General features: G+C 28.1%; 1 protein-coding gene across 2 annotated transcripts in view; it reads right to left on the reverse strand.

Annotated features, from left to right (window-relative positions):
• Positions 1-3395: 3395 nt before the first annotated feature.
• LOC107449152 (protein pangolin, isoforms A/H/I/S) overlaps positions 3396-26799 on the reverse strand; it is an 84167-nt gene continuing 60763 nt past the window's right edge. For both annotated transcript variants that reach the window (XM_043045062.2, XM_043045063.2), the window contains 5 exons: positions 25354-25548; positions 18411-18672; positions 11769-11928; positions 7971-8043; positions 3396-5091 (listed from right to left, as the gene is read on the reverse strand). In XM_043045062.2, the coding sequence (XP_042900996.1) occupies positions 4713-5091; positions 7971-8043; positions 11769-11928; positions 18411-18672; positions 25354-25548 (1069 nt within the window). In that variant the 3' untranslated portion in view covers positions 3396-4712. The remainder of the gene's footprint in view (positions 5092-7970; positions 8044-11768; positions 11929-18410; positions 18673-25353; positions 25549-26799) is intronic.

A 26799-nucleotide genomic window follows, 5' to 3' on the forward strand; every position in this document is an offset into this window, starting at 1 on the left:
AAAAAAAACCTAATGATAAAATTTATGAATAAAAAGAATCAATTTATTAAGTGCGAAATTTATCGTGAAAAGAAAAAAATATCAAACGTAGTGGAATCAGAAAAACAAAACTGCAATCTGCTTCATAAAATAATCCTATGTTTAAATTAATAAACAATTCTTCTATTTTTTTTTTGTTGATAAAATCACGATATTTAATTACAGCAGATGTGATTCCACATCAATAAAAACTTGCAAATGATACCGCACTTCCAAAGAATGAAAATTTATTCAGAAGAAAAAGATTTTATTTTTATTAATCGATGTCAAATAGATAAATATATTTTTCTCTTTCATCTTCTGTTCACTGATATGCATGCAACGCACTTTCCCCACCCCCTCGTAAATCAAACAGAAAACGAAATCAGCATGCGACACTCTTGAGCTTGATTGACGGCCTAAAGGAGAAAACAAAACATTCCTCCCTTCCCTGCCTTCAAGGTCATGGAAAAAATGGCGTTTCTCTGGGTAAACGGGGGAAAAATTCTCCCCATCCTTACATTTTCCTTTACTCAACTTCAAGGATGAGTTCAATTTCCGCTTTTTTTTCATAATTGTTCCAGTTTAAAATGGCGGGAAAACCTATCAAAATTTTTCCCGGTTATCTGGATACCGGATAAATGGTTCTGTACTGTACCAACCTTTTTAAAGTTTTATATCTTAACAATTAGATATCTGTTGCACATTTTCGCTTAATACATAGGTGCACATTAAAGTTATTGCAGCGCGAATTTTTATTATTTATTTATTAGTTTTTAAAATATTATTAATAGCAGTTAAATATTTTTAAAAATTTACGTCTAATTTTAATTTGTAATTCTATACTTTTGTTTTGTACAACTTGGTAAAAATCTGACAGTAATATTTAATGTTAATTCAAACATAAAAGGGTCCTACATTACATAAAATTTTGACAAAGTTGCGGCCCGCCATTTGATTTGTTTTTTTAATTGTTGCCCACGGCCTCATGTAAGTTGGAAACCCCTGGTATATAACTAAGGAAAAAATATTATAGTATCTCTAGACAAGGAACTAACTTAAATAGAAATTACTCTGAGAGTTAACCTTTACTGAAGTGTTGTAACATTTAGTAGGCACAAGTCTTAAGAGTAATATGTAAACACTTTTTAATCAAAAAATATAATTTTTTTAAAAAAAGAGAAAGTACCTGAAGAAAAAATAATTGTTTACACAACTGATACAATATATCTTTTGCGTGAAGAGCAGGGCTGCCCATCAGTATACTTTTTGAAAAACATTTTATAAAGTGGTAAACGTTCTAAAACAAAACTTTCAGAATATTGATTTATTTTACTAATATTTAAAAAGACTCATCACAAAAGAATTTGAACAAAGTGGCACGTTACATGAACGTTAAAATCCTTCGCATGTGGTGGTGTGAAAAATAGCTTTAAATTAAAGTTACCAAAAGAATTATACATAAAAACATTAACTTTGCTACCCGGCTTTAAAAGTGTTAAAAAAAAAAGTAAAGACTGAAAGTTCAGGTTTGCCGCTAGGTAATAGGTAAAATATATTCAATGCAATTTTTTTTTAAAAGCAGAAATTGATTAATGAAAATCAGCAAATGATCGATAGATGGCAACATGGAAATTTTAATTATGCAAACTTTACTCCAAGAAAGCAACAAAATATTTAAAGCATAAAAGTAATTTTTAAACTTCAAATTAGACTAAATATTTTTAAACTGAGTGGCTTTGTTCACACAAAAATAAAATTTTGAAATGACACATAATCTAACTTTAATATTGGCTTAATTATTGCAAAACTGATCAAAATTCAATAATTTTCACTGAACTTAAAACATTAAATAGTTTTAGTAAGTCATTATTTTTCTTTTCAAATTGTCTTTTTCCCAATGAATAGAATAAAATTTTAAGTATCACAACATATTAAGTAAAAGACATGCAAGGTAAAGTTTGGCTTCAAGCATGATGTGATTTCACTTTCTAGTAAAAGTTGCATGAATCTAGAAAACAAATTTTACTCTATTAAATTTACTGACCATAGATATTAAGGGAATACATTGCATTATAATCATTTTGAAAATTATTGACCTAGCTGTGAAAATTATGGAATTCTTAAATTGTTCTGCTCAGGGTTGGGGTTTTGGACGTCCTAAACTGGTTTTGGACAGTACACGTGGGTTTTACTGTCTTAAACTGGGTAAAACTGTCTTAAACTGGATAAAACTGTCCTAAACTGGGTAAAACTGTCCAAAACCTTGAACTTTGGTAAAAGGTAAAAAATTCTATAGGTGTAACCATTGTACACATAATAATTACAGGTATCAATAAATATTTGATATTTTTTTATACAGTTTACTTTAACTTATCAAAAGAAAATAATATAATATAATAGGAAAAGGTTTGTAATTTTTGAAGCTCCATAATTCATTGAACAACAAAAGTGAATACCTAATCCTTTAAATATAAATATGCTTTTAATACTGATAAATAATATTTTTGCATAAGGATAAATATGGCAATATTAAAAAATAATAATTTTTCTTAAAAAAAAAACTAAATTTGTTCAAAAATTAACCTTTTATTTTTCACAATATTTTTTTAAAAAAATGTTATAATTTCTGCATTACAGGATGATAAAAAAGACATCTATTTTTAAAAAAAATTGTTTTTAAATATAAATATATTAGTTTAAATTGAAAATACAAAATAACTGAAAAATGTATTAACAGTTTTGAAGGGCATAACATCAGTTTCAGTTACTGACACTGGTGATGTATCACCACTATGCTAAAAGAATTGAACATGAATGAAATAAAAGTATTCTTGAATAATACTATAGATAAATAAACCTGTTTATGACTAACCAAACACTTAGTCCCTAATAGATTAATCTGTATGGCAAGGTACAACTCCAGTCATGTATTATTGAATGAGAGGACCAAATGAACTTGATTTCTGATTAATCTTCCTTTGTTTAATGTTTAAATTGAAAAGTCAAAGAATATTAACAAAACATTATACTTTTAAAAACAAATATTCTGTAGTAAATTTAATTATCAATGAGTTCTATGTTTATTTTACCTCTTAAATATTGTTCAGATAAAATTGTGACATAATTTGAGTAAAAGGGTTTTGGACAGTTTAAGACAGTTTTTGACCAAGGGGTTTTGGACAGGACGGTTTAAACCAGGGTTTAAACCGTGGATTAATCCATTCTGTCCTAAACCTTGCCAACCCTGGTTCTGCTTTGTGTTTTCATAACAAAAGTTTAGAAGTATTTAGTCTTATGTTTTAATTCTCTTTAAATGAATAAAATATTGCTGTGTTATATGTTTTTTAGTGTAATTAATATAACATTGCCATCTCTTATTATCAACTGATTTCTTTTTATCAGCTAAAAATATTCACTTGAAATGCAGAATAAATAATTCTTAGTTTTCATTTTGCATCAATCTAGATTTTCATTTTGCAACCATTTTCCAATGTCCACATTTGCAGAAAAGGCGGGAGCAAAACAATTTCTTTCAACTTGCATGGACACATTTTTATGATTTATAAATCACAGTTCCAATTGCAATAAAAATTCAAGTTGCACATAATAACTTAAAACAAATATATTAATGCACTTTAAAAATCGCCTCGATACTTCGTTGCAAGTTAAGGAAAGACCATTGCGATAGATAGATTCAAGTAATCCTCCGCAACTGCATATAGTTCCGTTTTATTTCGTCATCAAATTATACAGATATACTTCCAAAACAATATAAAAGCTTTCAAAAGTTAAACATGTCAGATAAAAATTTAATTGGTGCTATCTTTTATGATATATATCATAGAATTATTAAAAAAAGGTTATAATTTCGTAGTCTTACTGGAATTCTAGACATGGCAACATATTTCGATAAATACGGAGAACATTCGTAATAAAATTTTTAAAAGCTAAACAGATCAGGCTGAAATTAAATTAGTGCTAACTTTTCCGATATACATCATCGAATTATTAAAAAAGTTTATAGTTTTGTAGTATTTACTGGAATTCTAGACATGGCGACATATTACGATAAACAAGGAGAACATTCGTTCCTGAAAAAGAAACAACTACATGACGTTGCAACAGTATTGGATTTGAATGGCGCACTAAAAATGACCAGTCTTATGTTGACAAGCTTCGAACAAATCAAATGTGACAAAGAATTTTTACTTTTGTTTCGCTATAGAAGAAAATCATCTACAAGAAACAATATTTATTATTCTCCATCAGTTTCTTTGCATGCAAACTGAAAGGCGCATATTTGTTACGATTTTTAGATAACTTTTTTTACTAATTCTTATTACTTGCTAATTGATTATTCAATAAGTTTTGTTCTTCGCATTTCACACGATTTAAGAAAGCAAGGAAAAAAAAAGCTGTGAAACGTCTTTTAAAGAGTTGGTGATGTTGATATTTGTACACGCTGAGAGCTTGGCATCCATTTGGCGTACACTTAGATGCTCTTTCCATAGGGATAATGGTTTTTTCTTAACTTGCAACAGAGTATAGTATAAAAACCTTTCGTTAACACTATTTGGTTCGCAAAAACTTCCTGGAGTCTGAGGTCACGTTAGCATTGCCATGTCCAGCTCTGCACACAAACATTCATTCATTCATTTGCACACAATAAAAAAAAACCATCACAGTTAATGCTATGTAACAGCATGTAAAGGAGCTGTCGTGGTGGTGGAGGAGTCCGTGGAAGGAGGGGTCTCTGGACTTTCCAGACACCCTGCGGACCTTGATAGGTGTTGCACAGTAAAAAGCTGCGAGGCTGGACTTCCGACAGATTGCACGCTGTCCCTGAGAGGCCTAGGAACTGGGGGACTGGATAGACTAAACTCTGAAGACACTTCGAGTTCGTCGTCCACATCCCCATTACCAGAGTCACTGTCACTGTGATCATCACCGAACCTGGAATCTGGAGTAGGCACCTCCAAGCTCCCCAAACTATCTACACTTCCGATATTGTCTTCGCTTTCACCAGTGTTGTCTGATCCACTAATGTAGCGAATACACTTCTTTTTTCGTCTATAAAAAGAGCATGAATAAATTATTAGTAAAAATGAATTATTAAAAGACACTGTTTGGGGATATTCAAATATTCCGTAAGCACTCACTGAAATACGGGGGAGAGAGTTTGTGATTTACTTACTTATGCTGATGAAGGAGAGGAGGGGTACAAGTACATACATGCCAACATAGATAAAATAATATAACAGATATTTTACTAGCGATATTTTTTAGACTATGAGTAAAGTTGTGATTCATCATGCATAAACATGTAAGGCAAAAAAAGAAATTCGAAATTGAAAATAAAAGCACCGACATTTAGCGAAGTAAAATATATGTATATAAATCTTAATCTAAAGAAGAATTTTTAAACCATTATTTATAATTACTTAAACTATCAACACTCAACATACTGGCAATGTAATCAGTTGAGGAATAAGAGAAGTATTTTTGCCATCAGTGGATATTTTACTGCCAAATTTACTTATTTTTTTAATTTCTTAAACAAATACAGAGAAATTTGAGAATAGATAGCCTTAAAATACAGGCGTTTTTGTTAAAAAATAGGAGACTTGGCAGGAAAGCAAGTAATGCTGAGACTTCAAAATCTCCATATTTTAAAATTTAATTAAAAAATAATAATAAATAATGTAACAAAACACATGGAAAAAATTGCAATACGAAATAATAGTAGAATTTGGGAAAAGAAATATTGAAGAAAAAAAATTCTTCAATGAGTTTTAAAGGTCATAAGTTTTGAGCACAAAACTTGAAAAATATTCTACTCAAAATTTCAAGAAATGAATTATGTAGTAATTAATTAAATTCATTTTAGTTTCGAGCATGTAACATCTTTCCTTTGAATTTAATCCTAAAATTAAATTACTACAGTAAAAGTCAGTTACAACTTTCTTACAAAAGTACGGAAGGGGGATTTGTCATTTGATTTTCTGACAAGGGGAAGTCCAAAATCGCCAAAAATTACGCTTACATAATACTTGATAGTCCTCTATCTAAACAGAAAAGAGAAATTTACATAGTTACTACCAACGAAAGAAAAACAAATAATTCAGCAGATTGAAGAAAAACATTTAAGCTAAGTTTAATTCAATTATAAAATTTCATGCATAAATGCTATATTTTTAAACTTAATCAGTATTTATTATTAAAATTTTTAAATCAAAGAAAGTTCAAATAGTTTAAAATTTTTGAATAAAATCAGAGAGCTTTTTGTAATAAATTAGGTGTTATTTCAGATTTTATTATAAAAAAAAAAATTTCAAAATTCTCTTATACAATTTTCAACTTATTTCAAACAGAAGCCTCAAAACAGTTTTACAAAAATTTAAATCAAAATACTAGAAGACCAGATTTGAAGGAATCCCTAGTTCAATCTATAAAATATTCCACACATAAGAAATTGCAGATATTATTTAATAATTAAAAAAGGAAAATAATTTCAAAACTATGTTATACTAATCATTAGAAATTTACATTAAATTTAATAATTCTCATTAATATTATAGTTCAATGAATGCAATACCAGTAAAACAACTGAATTCAATAAAATTGTTTAAGTTCAATCTGTAAAATATTACACACATAAGAAATTGCAGATATTAATAATTAAAAAGGAAAATAAATTTAAACTATGTTATACTAATCATTATAAATTTACATAGAATGTAATATTTCTGATTAATATTATATTTCAATGAATGCAATACTGATGAAACAATTGCATTCAATGAAATTGTTCTAGTTCAATGTATAAATTTTACAGGCTTAATAAAATGTAGAAATTATCATTAATCAAAAAAAAAGGGGGGGGGAATACAAAAACTATGTTTACTAAATATATACATTGAATGCAATACTAATTTCAAATTATTATTTTAAAAAAAGTATTTTGAATGACAGTTTTTTTTTTCTTGTTTTTGATGATTTAGAACTTTTCCAGACATTTATGAAAGATATGAGGCAAGAAAAATTGAGCCTAAGGCCATCTGTAAAAGCACTGCTTCAACATCGATGAAATTTAAGTTATTGGTGTAACCTCGATGTTCTATGAGACGATGTTTGAGTGTTTATTTAGTTTGTCCTAAGCATTATTTAGTTTGTCCATTGGCGTACAATTCTGTATATTCCCCAAATGTTAAAGCATTTAATTGGTTGTTTGTGGTTTGAGAAACTGCATTTATTATTTGGAGAAAATATAATTTGGCATTTGTGTTTTAAAAGAATTCTTGATACCTGGAAGCTACTTTTTGAAAACTATGGAACTAAATTATTTGTTTAGGATTTGACATATTAATATTTAAGATTATGAGTAATGACATTATTGATATATATTATAATACAATGCATTATATTATAATACTATACACCATATACATCTTAATTTAACTTCACGTACATGTAACATACTCATGAATTGCATATCGATAAAACATTTTCATAAAGAAAAAATTTGAATTTATTTATAATTTGAAAATTTTAAAAATAAATAACATCAGATCCAACTGAGTGCTTATAAGCAAAATGGTGTATTAAAGTTGAGCTAAGTTTCTCCACATAAATTGCTGTTAATTAACGTGAAATTAGTTAAATACAGAAACGTATTGCACATAGATACTATTACTCAAGATGGCCAATCTTCAGGCAAACTCAAAACCTTTGAGACATCTATAGAATAGGATTTCTAAACATTTTACAGATTTTTTCAACATTAATTAAGGTGATTTTAATCACAATTTAAAAATTTACACATAAAAAGAACTTTTAATTTGAGTAGACATTTGGTATATCCTTCCTCAATTAAGAGGAATGCTATTCTGAAGGAAAAAAATGCTCTTTCTTTTCATCTCAGCAATAAAATAAAGAAACAACCCTCTTACCGACAAGGTTTGCACCAACTACTCTGACGATCCAATCCAAATCTTGCTCGGCACTTTTTGGGATTGTTAGCATCTGGAATGAATCAATCAATAATAAAAGCCTTATTAGCATATAAAACTTTTTAATAAAATTTTATTTATGCGAAGATATCAAATTAATCTATAAATAAGTATTAATATTAGGATATATAAAGTCTATAAATATTAATACCAATTGTTCTAAGCATAAACTATGTAAAATATATAATAAAAATAAGGATACAATTGTTATAAAAATTACTCAATTGTTTCTTAAAGGCTAAAATTGTTCCGTAAAAAAATTCTATTTTAATAACCAAAAGAAATTATTTCAAAAAAAATGTAAATAAGATTTATTTTTTTAAAAATTTACTAACAAGTATTTTTAGACAAAAAACGATAACCTGAACTTTAATATAATGCAAGTTAATTATGTTAGAAGAATATTCAAAATAATTTATTCATATAAATAAGAGAACTACTTACATTAGCTAAACATTAAATTCACAATGCAGCAATAGAATAAAACAGAAGTATTTAACTATAATAATGACTAAATTAGATATCATTCATTAAAAAAAGAGTTAACTATTTTTAGTGCAAAATAACAGAAATATCATAGCACTAAAGGAAATCCAACACATATACCAGGGTTGAGAAAAAAGAAAGATTTTTTTGGTAAATCAGGTATTTTTTGGTTTAAACTGATTTTTCCTGTTATGTATTTAATTGTATTTAACTATAAATTAATATTTTTAATTACAATTCAAGGTTATCCACTTTAGTTCCTCAAATATACTAACATAAAAACACAAAAATGAGCTGAATATTTTAAATATGCCATTTATTACCTATATTACTTTACTTATATCACTTTATACATTACTACACACATTATTACTTATATCACTTTGCATCTTCACTCAACATCCAAAATACATAACATTTAAATTTTATTTTAGTAATCTATGTTAAAAAGTAATTTCTCCACTTGCTTGTTTATAAAAGTGCAATAATTCAGTATTATTTATTTAAAACCTTATTTAGCGGTTTAGAATTTATAATATCAGTATTAAGTTTTTTTTCATTTGTTTTTTGTTTTTATTGCTCGATTTTTAATACATTGAACCAATACAGTTATCAATATATTTAAGGCAATATATCATACATATTTTCTATTAACAATAAGTAAAAAAAAATACTAGAAAATAATGAAATTATGAAAAGATATAAAAATGACATGGGTTGCATATAAAATAGTACAAGTAAGTTTTAGCACTAAGAGTTTAATAATATATAAAGTGTAAACTACTTTTTTTTAATTAAATTTAATACAGGGGACATAGCCAAATCAATCAACAAAAAATAAGCACCTTTAAAGTACTTTTTGAAAACTCAAAAAAACTTTTAAGCGCTATATAGATTAACAAAATGCAAAATAATTTTGAAAGACTTTACATGATCATGACAAAATAAACTAGTTTCTGACAAAGAACTCTTTTCTTGATTACACTGTCCACAATAAAAAGATCGAGAGATTTTTTGGTTTAATTTCAGAGGGTGGAAAACGAAGCCTGAAATTGAAATATCTTGCAAAGTGCAGCAGAGATGCACATGAAAGTGCAAGAATCTCACCGATGAATAAACTGCTTTCTTTTTCCATATAATATCTTTTATTTTACTTTATTGTTCACACAGTAGTCTGATTTCGTAACTTAAATTGTGGTTGAATAAATTGCAAAAACAATGTGAAAACGACGCTTTTGCATAATACACAGAGAAAATAGACACAGTAAAGAATAAAAACAAAATTTTGAAAAGGGAAAATTAATGACTTTTTAAAAACACCCGATGAAAAAAGTACCTTTAAGGGCTTTTAAAAAACGAAAATAAGTACCTTTAAGAACTTTTTAAAAACGCTGTGCACCATGTAATATAATAGAGCCTTTAAAGTTAATAACAGAGTTTGTAGTTGATCTGAGATTTCTGATTTGCCTGATAAAAAATTTTGTGATTACATTTCCTTCATTTTTACCTTTTTGTCTATATTTCTTATTTGTGTGTGTTTAGAACATCCAATTTTCTATGAATACTAATGCAGTTTTTAAAATATTCTGCTTCAATAAACAGAAGACTTTCTTTTTCCATATATCTTTTATTTTACTTTATTGTTCATACAGTAGTCTGATTTCGTAACTTAAAATATCATCTGCATTTATTAAATAGCATATATGAAGTCACCCCCTCAAGCCGTTAAGATTGAGTCCTAGAATGTGAAGATCCGGTCAATAGATCAAAAGTTACTCTCAGGGTGGTCCCTTTATTTTTTTTTCCAACACTGAGTATCTGAGTAAAGCAGGCAGATTTTTGTCTTTTACTTTAACATTATATTCTTTATTTCATCTATAGCATCTGAACTGTGTGATAAAATAATTTCCCTTGAAATACATTTTTTCTACAACTTGTAACAGCAAGAGTTAAGGATATGCCGAACAGACATTATTCATTGAATCATACTTTAATTACATTGCTGATACCTTTTTTGGAAGTCATGTGGGCTGTTGTTAGGAGGTAAAAATTTTATAGTTATTTGAAGTGTGAAATAAATTATTCTGTAATACTTTTTGTCCTGTGCACCATTTTTTAAATGTTGTGCCCACAGAAAGAAATAGTATGACTCCCAAAAAAGATAAACGGCAGCACTATATTTCTCAAATACAGTAAGATTTACTTTCCTTCAATTTAATAAAAAAATATTTTTAAAAAAAAGGAAAAAGAAAAGATCAGATCTAATTACTGCCAATTAAAATCTCGTCCATTTTGAGAGAACATTTGTTTTTATAAGGCAGCTGATTTCACTGAAATACCCTTCTTCAGAAAAAAAAATTTCAAAATTAAACTTTAATGTAAGCTAAAATGTTAATACATTTAATTTTTGTTAAATCTGCATTTGGCATTTTAACATTTTTCTAATTTACAGAATATAAGTTTAAATTTTTTAAATTTACAAAAGGGTTTTAAAATATCAGCGTATTTGTTTGTTTAGAAAAATTTTAAATCGAAGATTCAACAAGGTTTGAAAAATAATAAAAATCTTTGTAACTTTCAATATTTCTCTTTCTTGGCTGTAAAGTTCATTTTAAAACATCAAGCACTTTTTATGACATTTATTGAACATAGATTCACCCAATTTAGAGAATGTTGAATGGTATTCCATAACTTTTCACCATTCATTAACAGAGTTTCTTTGGACACTACTTGTTTCATAATTTTTTAACATTCACACTTCAATTTTCAATTTCTGTAAGAAATGTAGTGCACACATGTAACGTTGCTCTATTTTTCTTAAGTGAAGAATGAAATTCGATATTTATTAGCTTTGAAAACTTTAGAAAATTCTAATTACACAAACAAAAGAAAGAAAAAAATACTTCATTTTTTTATAACATATGCCTTACAAGAACTTGATTTTACAAAATGGTGATAACAAGTTTATAAAAAGATTGTTTTACTATCAGATTCCATTCCTGCAAATTTGATTTTTCAAAAAAGGCTCCTTTTTTTAATGGGGATATTTTTTTTATGGCTGTTATTGTACTTGTTATTTGAAGGAACAATTAACAATTTCACTTAATTAAAAAAACAATTTAACAAAGAGAAAATCATCACTATTTTGAAAAGATTTTAAAAAAAATTAGGTACTGAAAATCATGGCCCTAAAGGTGAGTAAACGAAACAAATCAAAGGGTGGACATGCGAAGATTTTGAAAAAAATTTCACCTGTTTCTTGAGATTTATCTTTTTTCCGTTTCTTTTTCTTTGCATTGATAGCATAATTATCCCTCGCCGTCCAACCAGGGTACATCTGCATATGCACTTGTCGTTCTTTCTTCGCAAGCTCATAGTATTTTGATTGCTCATCTCTTGACAGACTGTGCCACTGTTCAACAACAAAAGAAACAATAACTAAAAACTCTTAAAATAAAAAAGTATCAGCAATTTATTTTAAGTGTACCCAAAGTGTTTTAACTTTACAACATATATCATTCTGACAAGATTTTTAGTAGTTTTTTTTAAATGAATTTTTTCAAATTCAACAAAAAAAAACTATTAAAAATCTCAGCATGGAAATTTCAACGTTTGAAATGAATATTAGTGTCAGTTATAAATTTCAAAATCATCTTATTTTATTTTATAACTGTCGATGACCAGCCGACCCAATTTTTGGTTTACGACTACTAATGTTCAACTACGTAGCCTTTTCATTTTGAACCCAATTCCAAAAGACAAGGGAACTCTTGGATTAAGTAGTGTAAAAAATTTTGCTTTGTGGAGGAATTTTTGATGGAACTAACCTGCATTTGCGTTACACGGAGAGGAAAAACCATGAAAACCTGAGGAGCCCAAAGGCAAAGGGACCCTAATCCATGATATTTTTCATCAAAATTGCGGTTGGGGGGAGCCGGGTGTGGAATTCGTATAAACCAGTCGATTTATTAAATAGTCAGACCAGACAATTTTCATACAGACCAGTCGTTGCTGGGATTCGAATCCGGTTCACCTCGTTTAGAGGCGAACACTCTATCCCTTAAGCCAGCACGGCTCTTCAAAATCATTTGAAGTAAATGAAGAAATCTTTTATTTTTAATACAAGCAAAGCTGCCAACATTGGGTTTTCAAAAAAAAAAAGATATTAAAAGCTGTAAGTATTAAGTATTTTAAGTATTTTTTCACTTGAACACAATTAAATCAGGGTGCGTAGCCAAATCTTTGAATCAAAAATAAGCACTTTTTAAAAACTTTTCAAGCACTTTACAAAACTTTTCAAGCACTCAAAAAATTCATATTCAATCAATGATATTATTGAAAAACAAAAACTTTTATAAACAGTTTTAGCGTTAAAAAAAACCCAAAAAGAAACGGGCGTAAATCGAAACAATCAGTACTTTCCCACATCACCGAGTGAATTCAACTTGANGCCGACCCAATTTTGGGTTTACGACTACTAATGTTCAACTCCGTAGCCTTTTCATTTTGAACCCAATCCAAAAGACAAGGGAACTCTTGGATTAAGTAGTGTGAAAAATTTTGCTTTGTGGAGGAATTTTCGATGGAAGTAACCTGCACTTGCGTTACACGGATAGGAAAAACCATGAAAACCTGACGAGCCCAAAGGCAAGGGGGACCCTAACCCATGATATTTTTCATCAAAATTGCGGTTGGGGAGAGCCGGGTGTGGAATTCGTATTGACCAGCCGTTGCTGGGATTCGAATCCGGTTCACCACGTTTAGAGGCAAACACTCTATCCCCTAAGCCAGCACGGCTCTTGAAAATCATTTGAAGTAAATGAAGAAATCTTTTATTTTTAATACAAGCATAGCTGCCAACATTGGGTTTTCAAAAAAAGGAAGATATTAAAAGCTGTAAAATTTCAAAGTATTTTTTCACCTGAACACAATTAAATTTTAAGACAATTAAAAACACATACGATCATCAATTTTAATTATTTTACAAAGTCTGATATGTGCACGATTTGGCTTTCTTTAAAAAAATTTTATTAAATGTTACATTGTAGCAATTTCGATTTTTACAAAAATAATCAGTGTGTAATATTTTCTCTAGCATCTCATCACTAAGAGATGACCTAAGCTGCATTCTTGTTTTTTTAACCTGACTGAACACACGTTCACATGCTGCATTTGAATGTGAGAAAGATAACACAGATAACATAAATTTACCATGCTGATAATAATAAGTTTTTTTAGACATCATAAAACTATATCATTAACAGATTCAAAAGAAGCAAAAAAACGCATGCGATTTCTTCACGATAGTAAACATTTGCTCTGTTGCCAGATGCCGTCAACTGAATTTGTTTTTAAAAAAATCGTCTGCGTTCGGTAGCCGAGTGAACAGTTTTCTCCCGGATCTATATTTAGGGAGCGTTCTCACCGCCAATCAGATTCGGAAACGCAGCTGCGCTTCCAAGTGTGTTTCAACTTCTGCGCCGTAACTTTTATTTTCTCCCTTGTTCGAGCATGTGCCGAGAAGATACAGGAATTTGATTCCTGCTCTAAAAAATGCTTTCAGATACAAATTCGGATCGTGGCTCTGTTGTAAAAAATATGAAATAAAATATTTATTTTTTTTTAAATCGAGGAAAATCAGAAGATTAAAATAAAAAAACGGAAGGCGGAAGTTTCGATAAAAAACCGGAAATCTTCCGGCTAAACCAGAAGAGTTGGCAGCTATGTACAAGTTTTACTACACCCAAACTTTATAATGCAAATTATAGAGCAAGTCTCTAATTAGGCCCTCATAAATACTTCCATACAAATATTAACCAACAATTTAATCAAAATAAAGTTTCATCCAATATCTACCAGCATAATTGGCAACATTTATAGTTTTGCTACAAATTTTTCATAGTGGTAGAGGAAAAAAAGCATTAAAGTTATTAGCAAATTTTTTTAAATTTTCTCTGGCTTTTACAAGTATAAGGCACAATTTTAAGAGTTCTTACATATCTTAATTAAATTCTTTATGCTCTGGTGATTTAAATAATTTAAAATCAAATTTTTGAAACAAGAGTAATGCATTAAAGAATAAAGTTGGCTACCACTAGATAATATCGCACACAAAAATTGTAAAAGTTGACTGGTATATACTGGTGAGGGTTTCCTTATCCAAAAGGTGTAGCTCCAGCCAACATCTATCACCGCTCTCCTATATCCCACTTCATTCGTGTAGAATACAAAAGAATGAAGATGAAAGCAAATAAAAAGCAAAATATCTCCAATGCCAGTTGTAAGTTGAAAGAGTTGATGAAGGTAAATCATTTTTCAAGACATTATCTATCTTTAAAACAATAAGATAATAGGATATACACTTTATTGCTTGGTTATAATTTTTGAAGTGCAGTAGTACTTAGATTGATCGTTTCTCATGGGACCATTTATTGTAAACTAAGGATAGATACGGATAAACGACAAATGTAGGCCCCTGTGGCAGAATTTTTCCGGGCTTTCTGCGACAAAACTCTCCAGCATTAATATATCTTTCTGCACGATACTTTTAATAATAACAAATATATATGTTACTAATTTACAGTAACAAAAACGTCAACTTCAAAAGAAAAAAAAAACTTTTCGGAAAAAATAATGTAATTTATTAAATTGAATATGTAATATATTTTATTCCATTATTATGAGCTATATTCTCACATTTTATGAAAGAAAATACACTAATTATTTCCTTTTTCTTTCTTTGTAAGTCATCATCAAATTTAAAAACAAATTAAAAATAGTGAAATCACGCCAAATCGAACTCTTTAAAATCTTTATCTCTCTTTATTTTACTTCCCAAATGAAAAATCTTTCTGCTAGAACTCAGTAACATTCTGCAATAATGTCGCCAAGATTCTGCAACGGGGATGTAGGCCAGAGTAAAATATCAAATAATGTCTCGATTGAAGAGTAGAAGTGATGGACTTAATAAATTTACAGTAACAGGGTCTTACCCCCTGTTATTTACAGGGGGTAAAATAACAGGGTGTGTAGCCAAATCTTTAAAAAAAAATAATAAGCACCTTTTAAGTACTTTTTAACCACCCAAAAAATATTTTTAAGCCCTATATACATTAACAAAATGCAAAATAATTTTCAAAGACTTTACATGATCATGAAAAAATGTTTCTGATTTTCTCTTTTCTCTGAACTCTTTTCTTGAACTCTTTCTATGAACTCTTTTCTTGATTTTATTAGCCATTTTAAAATTATTTAAAAAAATTCAGAATTAAGCACTTTTTAAAAACACTCAATAAAAAATAACACCTTTGACACTTTGAAAACGAAAATTGAGAATAAGCACCTTTAAGCACTTTTTAAAAATGCTACACAACCATGAATAAGCATTAAAAAAATTTATTAAAAAATAAGGAAGTAACCTTTTTTTGAAATTGATTATTTTAACAATTAAAAATCATTAATAAGGTAATCAAATGTTATTACTGTATTATCATAACAAAGTGTGTTTACCAAAAACGAGCAAAAGGTAAAGGGTGATGTCAATTCTGTCTATGGCTTTGTAACAATGCCTTTGGTAGCGTATTGCTTTTCTGATTTTTTAAAACGTTTAAAATAAAATAACAGATTTATCTAAGGACACCCAGACAGTTTTTCACCCGCTTCTGTTCTTAAAGCTGCAAATTTTAAAAAAGATAATAGAATTACGCAGTTCTTTAGCAGGAAATGAAGCAAATGGTGGCAGTGTGGCGACAATCGCAGCCAAATGTTCTACAAACGTTGCTAAAGTAATAAGCATGGGCAACAAATTTGTCACATTGAAATGTGTTTGGAATTTACTAAATATTAACAAAAATAGTTTTATATGTCAAATTTTATGCATTTAAGAAAATCATTGTACTAATTTTATAGTTCTACATAAGGTATGCAAATCAAATGTATATTGAAATGTATATTGGAATGGAAGTATATTGAAATGGAAGAGAAAGTGTCTGGTACAAAAAAATTTAAATGTTGAAATCTCAAATTTACATGTTAAGCTGAGCTTTGGATTCATGTACTGACAGTAAAATACTTTTTGCTCTTTTAGAATTGACTCTAATTAATTGACTATTTTTAGTTATTTAATTTTTAGTTTAATATTTTGTTAGATCTTACTTTCTGTTTTACTCATTTATTTATTGGATTTTATCTTAGCATTTTAATCTCTATATTGAATCTATTTAATATTACACTTTTTTACACTTAATTTTAATATCTCACATAATTTTAATCTCTTTTACATTTAATGATCAATCATTTTGGGCTAATGAAACTACTTATATTTAGGGTATTATACATGGCAATTAATAATTTTGGATGCGTACGTAAATCATAGTTTTTAGGTATATCAATAAAATGGTTCACTAGAATATTCACAGCTTACCATCGTTAATTAACAATGCTGCAATTATTACAAGATCTTATCATCTTTACTATACAATATAATACTAAAATCTCTAAGCAGAGACGAATGAGTGAAGCTTTCTTTCACTTTTCTCGCTAAACTTGCTTACCTTACACGGTAATGACGTCAATGTGCAGTGAATCATTTTTTACTTGCAGTGATGCGTCAAATTAATTTACAATTTTTTAATTATAAAAATTGCATATAAAAAGAAGTCTATTAATAAAAGACTTTGAGCATACGCCAACAAAAAATTTTAGACCACACCTCTGGATCAACCAACCAATGATGATACATTTTATGCAAATATACTCCGGTTCATGCAGACTAAGTTTGAAACCAAGTACATAGCTGCGAACACGAATAGGAAAAAATCCAGAAGATTTTACGAAATAATATAAATCTCAATTGTTGCAAAATATATACAAAACATATTACGCATAGGCAATTTAAGGGATTTTTATAGTCATCAAAATAGAAAAACTGCAACATTTTCCAGTTAGGATTTCACATTAAATGAACTTGAAATGTCATGAATTATGTTAATTTATAATTTTGAACAGTAATAGGTATTTAATTCATCAAAAATAGTAAAATGAATCTCATGAATGAGGCTCACTTTGTATTGGTGACACTTATTTAAATATTCAAGCAAGTAATAGTCTGCACAAAAATTCTATTTGAATAGGAATTTTTTAAGGAAACTTCAATTTTAGGAATTTTCTAAAATGTACAGAAACCAGGAGTATTTTTATTAAACCAGTAGACCAGGAAAAACTGACAAAATCCAGTAAAGTTAAAATCTTTGTACTTGTTATAAGAGCATAAAATTATAATTTTTTAAAGAAAATATTGTAACAAAACCATTTTTGTCGATTCTCAAACTCAAATAAATTCATTTTCCCAGGCTTTCAAAGTATTGTAATGTGTTGTAAATGAGTTATGCAGGTTAGAAATAACTATTATGCTTTTATTATATATATTTTTTTCCATATTTCCACAACACAAACAAAAATAACAGTCAGCCAAAAAAAAACAAACATAACAGTTCCGAGAGAGAAAATGTTAAAGGCAGTGCTTTCACTTCCAGTTCTAGGTTCGAACTCTCCTCTTATCGATAAATGGTACCACTCGTCAAGACTGGTGTGCACAACTTTCGCGGTATTTTGATAGAACACCCCGATTTTTCTAAGTATTAAAGCAAGCAATAATAATCTGTCCAACAATTCTATTTCAATAGGGATTTTTAAAGAAACTTCAAATTTAGGTAATTTTCTAAAATGTACAAAACCCAGGTGAATTTTTATTAAACCAACAGAAACAGGCAAAATCCAGCAGTCTACTGGAATATCCAGTCGAGTTAGCAATATGAAAGTATTTAAAATGAAAAAAAATTATAAAAGGAATGAATTATGGACATGAGAATACAATTTGAAGAAGAGAGAGATAACCTTTTTCCCGAGTAACTGGTTGATGGCAGCACTTTCTTTCAGGGTACATTCGGCCACAACTTGTGCACGCTGTTCCTTCATGAAAAGCATAAATGCATTCAGAGGTTTCTTGATGTGAGACTTTTTCTTCTCATTGTGTGTGCGTTCAGAAATAGATCTCCCACTAGATGACAGTGTGTTGTTGCTATTTTGATTGCGTTGCTGCGGCAATGAACTGACTGAATGGCTATGGTGACTGTGGTGAATTAAATTAGAGAGTTGCCTACAACAAAAAAATTAACAAAGAAATAAAAAATATTGACCAACAAAATTTAATAAACATGTTTAAAAAAACATGTGTATATAGTATTTGCATACTAATACAACTTATTTTTCCAATATTGCTACTGAGGAAAAAAATCTGCAAAAGAGGGAAAAAAATTGTGCTTGCTATCAAGAAATTCATTCCAAAATATATATATGTATATTTTTTTTTATTTCTAATGGCAGATTATGAGCAGTTTTAGCAGAAAACAAGTAAATAAAAAAAAAGTATACTGAGTACAACAAAAAATGCTGAAACAGAGTTCATTAATCTAATTCATCTCCCAATTACGCTTGGCGATTGCAAAGTCAAATTTTTTCAACAAAAACTAAGTACCTTATAAGTACTTTTTAAGCACTCAAAAAAAACTTTTAATCACTTTCTAAAATATATACATATATATATATTAGAATCTGTGCAGTAAAAAAAATTTATTTTTTTCTATCGCATAGAAATTTGTGAAAATCACACATTTTTTCGTAATTTCCAACAAAATTGATACAGCAAAGTAAAAATCTCTTTTTAAAAAGATAGAAAAATTGAGCACTTTTTACAAAATCCGAATAAAAAAAGCACCTTCCAGGGCTTTTAAAAAATGTAAATCCAATATAAGCACCTTTAAGCACTTTTTAAACATGCTACGCACCCTGTAATACACCTTATTCTTCCAATAAAGCTACTAATGGAAAAAATCAGATAGATTACACAAAAAGAGGAAAAAAGTTCTGTAGACTATCGTGAAATGCAATCTATCATAGATAAAATCCTAAATAATTAAGGGATTTTTTAATAATAAATAAAAGCAAAATAAATAGTTAAAAGTGAATTGCACCAATGAAATTCACTGCAATATTTTCCATTTACAACTGGATCCTAATCATTGTATTCTTAAAATTGAGATTTTGAATAGTAAAAGGTTAGTAATAGTTAAGATAGTTGTAATATTTCTTGATTACAAAAATATTAACCTAACCTATAACAAAAGTAATTTCAAAATAATCTCTTGATATAAAATATTTTTTTAATTTACTTTATATTTGTACCTCATATTATCATCATTATTTAGAAATAATACATGTTTTAATACACATATAAACTATACTCTACTTAAAAAAATAATTGATAAGGTTTTCTTTTTAAAAAAAAACTTCAGTTTCTGAGGAAATTTCTTATAAACACTAAAATTCTTATTTTCTTATTTTTAAAAAAGAAAAAGGGAAAAAATTCAATAACTAACTAGATTTTACAGTAAAATTAACTGCTATGTGTTAAGACACCTCTCTACTGCATGACCCCTTACTACATGTGATATATTTTCAGTACAATAGAAACAGAAAATATACCGCTTTAATTAGAATGCCGACACAAAATGCAAACACTGAACTATGTAGTGCCAATTGTTTTTCTTCGCCCTGTCTGTTTAGATGGCTGGGAAACTATCATGTGCTTCTTATAGTAAGCTTTTAAAGAGCTTACAATCTTGGGGAATGGTAATTGTAACCTCTGGAACCATCTAATGAAATAACTATTTATAATAAAAAAAACAATGATATCAAGAATGAATGATTATTTACAATGATAATCTGAAATGTTAAGGTTTAATATTAATTATTGCGACCCAAGTAACAATGAGAAGACTATTATGTAAAGTGGCATATTAATGTAGTCATTATAATTTTCTATGATAAATAAAATTTTATTTATTAAATCAACTTTCATTTAATTTTTAACTGTTAGTCTTAAAAAATAAGGAGAGAGAAAAGAGCATGGAGAAGATTTAATAAATCATTAGTGAAACAGATAATCAAGTGCAACAGATAATCTATATTAAAACATCTTCAAATAGAATTTAAGCCCAACTAAAAATTTTCTAAGAAGATATCATTTCATAAGAATGATCAATATTTCATTTCGAAATAGAAAGCGTTAAAAAAGAAATTGATTAGCTTCAAAAAGTTGAGTTACATTTTGAAAGTATGTCTGAAACAAAATGTACCCCATATATTTCGATAAGAAATGGATCAGGAATGAAAAGTTCAAATAGGTACTTTTTTAGCTTACTGCTAATAAATTTTTGTACTGGTGTCAACTAAGGGGAGATCATAATTATTTTTCGATTTTATGTGCTTTATACTAGAAATAAATATCAAAAAACTTTATAACAATGATTTTTCAAAACAAATTTGAAAATATTTTCTGTCACAGACATCATGAAGGTTTTGTTTTGATTTTTGAGAGAGAGAAAATATGGTCAACACAGAAATACTAGAGAGAACAATACTGCTACAAAAGTGAGAATTCCTATTGATGCTTTTTGCTTAGGATGGCAGAATATATACAATAATTCAATGTATTAAATGATACTGACTAAAAAAAATTTCAATTTAAAAAGCAAAATATTTAAATATCTCAGATGATAACACTATTTAACTTATTCATCAGATCATTTAAGAGAACACCGTACGGCAGAAGAAAATTTTCAATGCAAATTATCTTTATCCTTCATTACTAATTTAAAAGAAAGAAAAAGTAAGTTCAGGCAAACCAAGAGTAAGTCATAAAGATTTAGTCTTGAAAAAAATTCTTCAAATATTCAAATGCAAACAAATTATGAGAAGATAACTTCACCATTACGTAATCCGGAGTTATCTTCTCATAATTTATTTTCATTTGTATTTATTTTAAAATTTTCTTTTCACTATTTAAACTTCATGGCTTACTCTAGGTTTATCTGAACTTACTTTTTCTAAACTTTAAATTAGTAATGAAGGAAAAAGAGGAATTTGCGGGGAAAATATTCTTCCACAGTATGGCGTGCTCTTAAGTATTTCAGACAAGGATGAAAAGAAACTTCATCTATAAACAATGAAAATTGCAATGTGGCATATTTTACAGGGTATCTGCTATATTTTAGATTTTTAAATTCATGACTTTTCATGACTTAACGAAGTAACTATTTTCCCCGACAAAAACACAACGATAAATATAAAAAAGCATTATAATAACATTAATAGAAATAATAGGTATAATTAAAACTGTTATACTCTGCATCTTCATAGATTTTGAATTTAAAAAACAGAGTAATACAAAAGCAAATCCAAAGATACTTTTCGTGTTTTATCAAAAAGGAAAGAAATATTCCTGATTTTTCTGTTCTCATTTCGGAATGAAAAAAATTCACCAATGACTGGCTTGCTTCAGCTAGATTTTTAAATTGATAAAATAAAATAAAAAATAAAAAAATAGCAAAATTTTAAAAATCACCGAAGTTTAAATGATAATTCGCACAAAAAAAAATTTTGCATTTTTTAAAAGAACACCATAATTTTTAAAGAACATGATAAAAACAATTTATATTTTAATCAAATATAACCGTAAGTGAGTATTTTGATACAAATTCAGATATTCATAATACCATGAAATTGGTATCCATTTAAAAATTTTAAAAATGTGATTTTTATGCAACCATGACTTTCCTTGATTTTTTTTTAAAAAATAGTTAAAATCATAGCATTTTATGACAAATTTGTTCAACACCGAAATTAATGACTTCCCAGGTGCGCAGATACCTTGATTTTAACATATTTATAAAAAATAAGCATTTTATCTGAGCAGTCAGTTATAATAAGTGTTGATGATAGGCAGGCAATATTAAAAAAAGTTAACATTTGTTAAAAAAAATTTTTAACATAGTGTTAAAACCAAGGATGGCAAATTTCTTCCTCAGAGGAAAAAACATCCCTGGAAGAAATAGATATCTTCTAGCCCAGGTGAAAGTACATAAAAAAAACATTTCTTTTTCTTTAAATAGAAATGTCTTGGCACTATACACAATGCCAAAATCTAATATTTAAACCAATTTTAAACAGTTTATCATCACATTTCAATTATTACATAATTTCAAAGTTATTTAATATATCATTTTTAAGTAAATGAAAGCTAAAAAGAACAAATTCAAAACAAAAATGAATTTTATAATAAAAATTACAATCGTTTTTTAGTATTTTTCTTAAAAGAAGTATAGCAAAACCTGATTTAATAATTATACAAAGAATCATTAAAATATCATAATAAAATTTATACTACTTAATAAATCATCTATTAAACATATAAGACTACAAATATATTTAATACTAAAATACATATTGTATAATAAATATAATATAATACATAACAAAAAAAATATTTCTGAATCAAATACTTTTTAAAATGAATGCTCAAACAGATTCTAAGATAAAATAAGTTATATAAATTTTAAAACTCTATATAACTAAAATTAATAATGTGAAAATTTTATCTTTTAAGATATGACTTATATCATTCTAGTACTATGGATAGTTGACCGTATAAAGCTAAGCACAGATGGTGCTAGGGGTTAAGATTTGTTGTAAGACCTCTAGGTTACTACTTCAGACTGATTTTTATGCCTAAACTTATACTTGTAGTGTTTAAAATATAATGCATACTTTCAATTTAAATTTCAATGAAACAAACAACAAATGAATTAGAAACACTTCGCAAGCATGCTGTCATGCCTCCATATATGTTTTTATTGAACGTTTCATATTGCTATAAGTTTGTATAATATTACATTGTTTTTCTATGTTAGTATAAAAATGGTTGTTCTTTATTTTTTTATTGAATGTCCCATAATATATTTTTTTTATGTTTGTATTGAATATTTTATATTATATAGCTTAATGGTATGTTTATTGAATGCTTTACACTGCAACATTTTATGAAGTTTGTCAAGCCTACATGTTGTGATGGTGCTGTCATCAAGGTAGATGTTGTAAAAAAAGACAAGAGGTGGGAATGCTGTGATTGAGAGCGGAAATGAGAAAAAGGATGTGTGCTTGTAGTTTTGCTTAGGTGGCTTGGTTACATGGTTGGAGTTTTTGACGGCAAAAAGGGGTTTTTGCCAGGACAGTGGCAAAAACCTGGTAAAAACCGGCAAAAACTGGTAAAAACCGGCAAAAACCAAATTATCTAAATTGCTGATTAGATATTATTACAAAATACTTGAAACAAATTTAAATCAATCATAAGGAATAATAATTTTGATACATTACATGAAAAAATTATTTTTAACATATTAATAATTAATATAAGGGTAATAATTTTTAAAAGATTGAAAGTTTTTGATCTCTTTTCATTTTAGAATCCTAAAATAAATGTTTTTTTACAAATAAATAATTATTATTATTTGTATAATATTATTATTTATTATAAAAAATTATTATTTGTACAATAATTAACTACACATGTTGATAGATATTTTATGCTTTAAATTATAGTTATATTAATTTAAAATAAGTTCATTTCACTGGAAAAAAGAGAATAATCACAAATTTTCCAATCAATAATGTTTTAAACTACTAAAATGATATATTATTACATTATCATTTAATTATGGAATAATAATTTTGTTAATTTTTTGTAACTATTTATATTCATGAAATATATTTCAATTTTAGGAATAATTTTGTATCAAAAATGTGTTTTTGTCCTCTCATCTTGGAAAATATAGGTTTTTGCCACTTTTTGCCACTTTGGTTGGCAAAAACCTGTTTTTGCCAGGACGGTTTTTACCGGTATTTACCACGGTTTTTTCCACCTGCAGCAAAATCTTGCCAACCCTGCTTGGTTATATTAATTTTAATTCTAACTTCATCTTTTACCATTGTTAATAAATGGTTTTTTTGTGTTGTAAACTGGTTACCATTTTTTTGATCAATTGCGTTTTTGGGAAGCATCTGAGTGAAGAAGGGAAAGGGACTTAATTTATGTTTTGATATTAATTTTCTTAAATTTGATTCTGACTCACAACCAGTTAAGACTTTTTAAATTACAGGAAACTCTTATGAATCGTGAAATTAGGAGTAAATTTAATCACAAATTATAATAATAAAACTTCCTCGAATATTAAGCCTGTTCACACAGCGCCTCGTAACCATAACACAAACGGAGGAATGCACCAAAAGTTTTCTTACATTTTTATCAGATTTTAGGAAGCTTGTTATTGTTTACACTCTGCCCAACCGTAAATATTAAATTTTAAGTTATACAATAATAATCATTGCTAAACTATTGTATTGAACATGTTTAGTTTTTTCCATTTTAGCCAATTTCCTTAGTTATTCTTTTAATACTTTCTCGTTAGACGGGCGCAAATGTTGTCAAATGTGAACCAAACGTGAGCCAAGTCGCCAAGGGAAGTGAATGACAAAACAGTCAACAGAATATAAGTTCAAAATGTTCGAGTATAAATAAATATTTATTAATAATAGAGAAAACATTTTTACCGAAAAAGAATGCTTAAATTAATGCTTTTATAAAACAAAACTTAAGATAGAAGAAAGAAAAGAAAACGTGCTTTGTTTGGAATGAATTCAGATAATAGAGTGCATGGCCCCATACTAACATTTCCCTTAATGGTTGAAAGAAATTTGGCGAAATTCTACATTTTTAGGCGATTTTTCGCTTGAGCCCGGTTAACAGAAAAATACCTATATATACTTTCTAGTCTCTTTCAGTGTCTTAGAAGAAATCTATTTCTTCCCAATAAAATGCCAATCCTGTTCATAACTGAATGAAAGAAACAAAACAAAAAAAGGTTAGTGTAGATTTTAGTCCTACCCGCTGTTCTGAGAATCAGGCATCTCTACCTTTGGTGTTACCAAAGGGGGGTGTGTGAGGCTGGGTAAAATGACTGGGGGTGATGATGATGATGATGACAGGTTTGGTGAAAACTTGTTTGACATATGATGATTGACAGGCGGAAATGGAGGTGCACAGAAACCTGGCGATAATGAATACATGGAGTGATGAGGCCTAGAATAAAATTGACAAACTACATTTAAAAACAGAAAAATAGAACAAAAAATTCAAAGCATGCAAAAAAGTTTTCTTAAAAATTTAAATTAAGTTTAACAATATTTTTAAAAAAAACTTACAAAAATAGGACAAAAAATAACACTAGAGTTGGTAATATAATATTAAAAATGCTATCCACTCAAATGTTAAATGCATAATTCATGTGATTACAAATTAGTCTAAAGCATTGTAAAAACTATTACTCAAATGTAATTTTGTTTAACAAGCGAATAAGGCTGGCAATGAAAAGTGAGAAAGTGATTGAAATAATGTGATTTTCTTTTTATCTTTAAAACGATGCAACACACCAGAAACAATAATACACAGAAACAAACATATTTTTTCCTAATTTAAGAAAAGAAAAAGTTATCGCCATACTATATTTCTTTCAAAAATATTCACCATCTTGACTAAAGAAATTTTACATAAATCAATAGATTCTGCTGGTTCAAACCCTCATGCATATTAGAATGACCAAAATACCTTGACACTCCATTCAACAAATTCTGCGGTTCGCAAACCGTTTCAAGCATTTGAGGATTATTCAACACTGTGCACTTTGATACAGCATGGTAGATTTTTCTCTATAACTCAATTATCACTTTTTTACTCAACTAGCAAAATTTGACGTTGCGTTTAAGCAGCTGCACAATTACTTATGTACAAGCTTTACTTTTTTTTTCTTCTATTGAATGATTTTATATTTATATAATTTACTTAAGCTTTATATAAGTAATTTATCCTTAATGAGCTTACGAGCTTTGCAGGAGTATCAAGGCCGTCTTTATAGCGTGCAGGCATGAAAATGTTTTATACGCATATAACAATGTTTAAAAAACAAACTAATAAAAAAAAAACATCACATGCATAAAATTAATCATTCTTTTAAAAATGCTGCAATAATTTTAACAAATTTAAAGACATTTTGATTAAACCATGTATTTTTTCATTAAACTATGCATTTTGATTAAACTTTTTTTTTCTTTTCTCCAAGCTTTGGACATGTGCCTAGGTCATTATGGACCCTTTACCATGTAGCCCAAAGCTTGGCTACTGGTCCGGCTCCACACCAGCCTATGAACGAGCCCAGTCAGCAAGAATTTATTGACAATTTAGATATTTACAAAGTCACAATGTTTAAAAATACAAAGATTAAATATAATACAAGTTAATAACACATAATAAAAAAATAAAGAAAGAAGTATAAAA

Source organism: Parasteatoda tepidariorum, chromosome 3 (assembly GCF_043381705.1).
Source record: "Parasteatoda tepidariorum isolate YZ-2023 chromosome 3, CAS_Ptep_4.0, whole genome shotgun sequence".
NCBI lineage: Eukaryota > Metazoa > Arthropoda > Arachnida > Araneae > Theridiidae > Parasteatoda > Parasteatoda tepidariorum.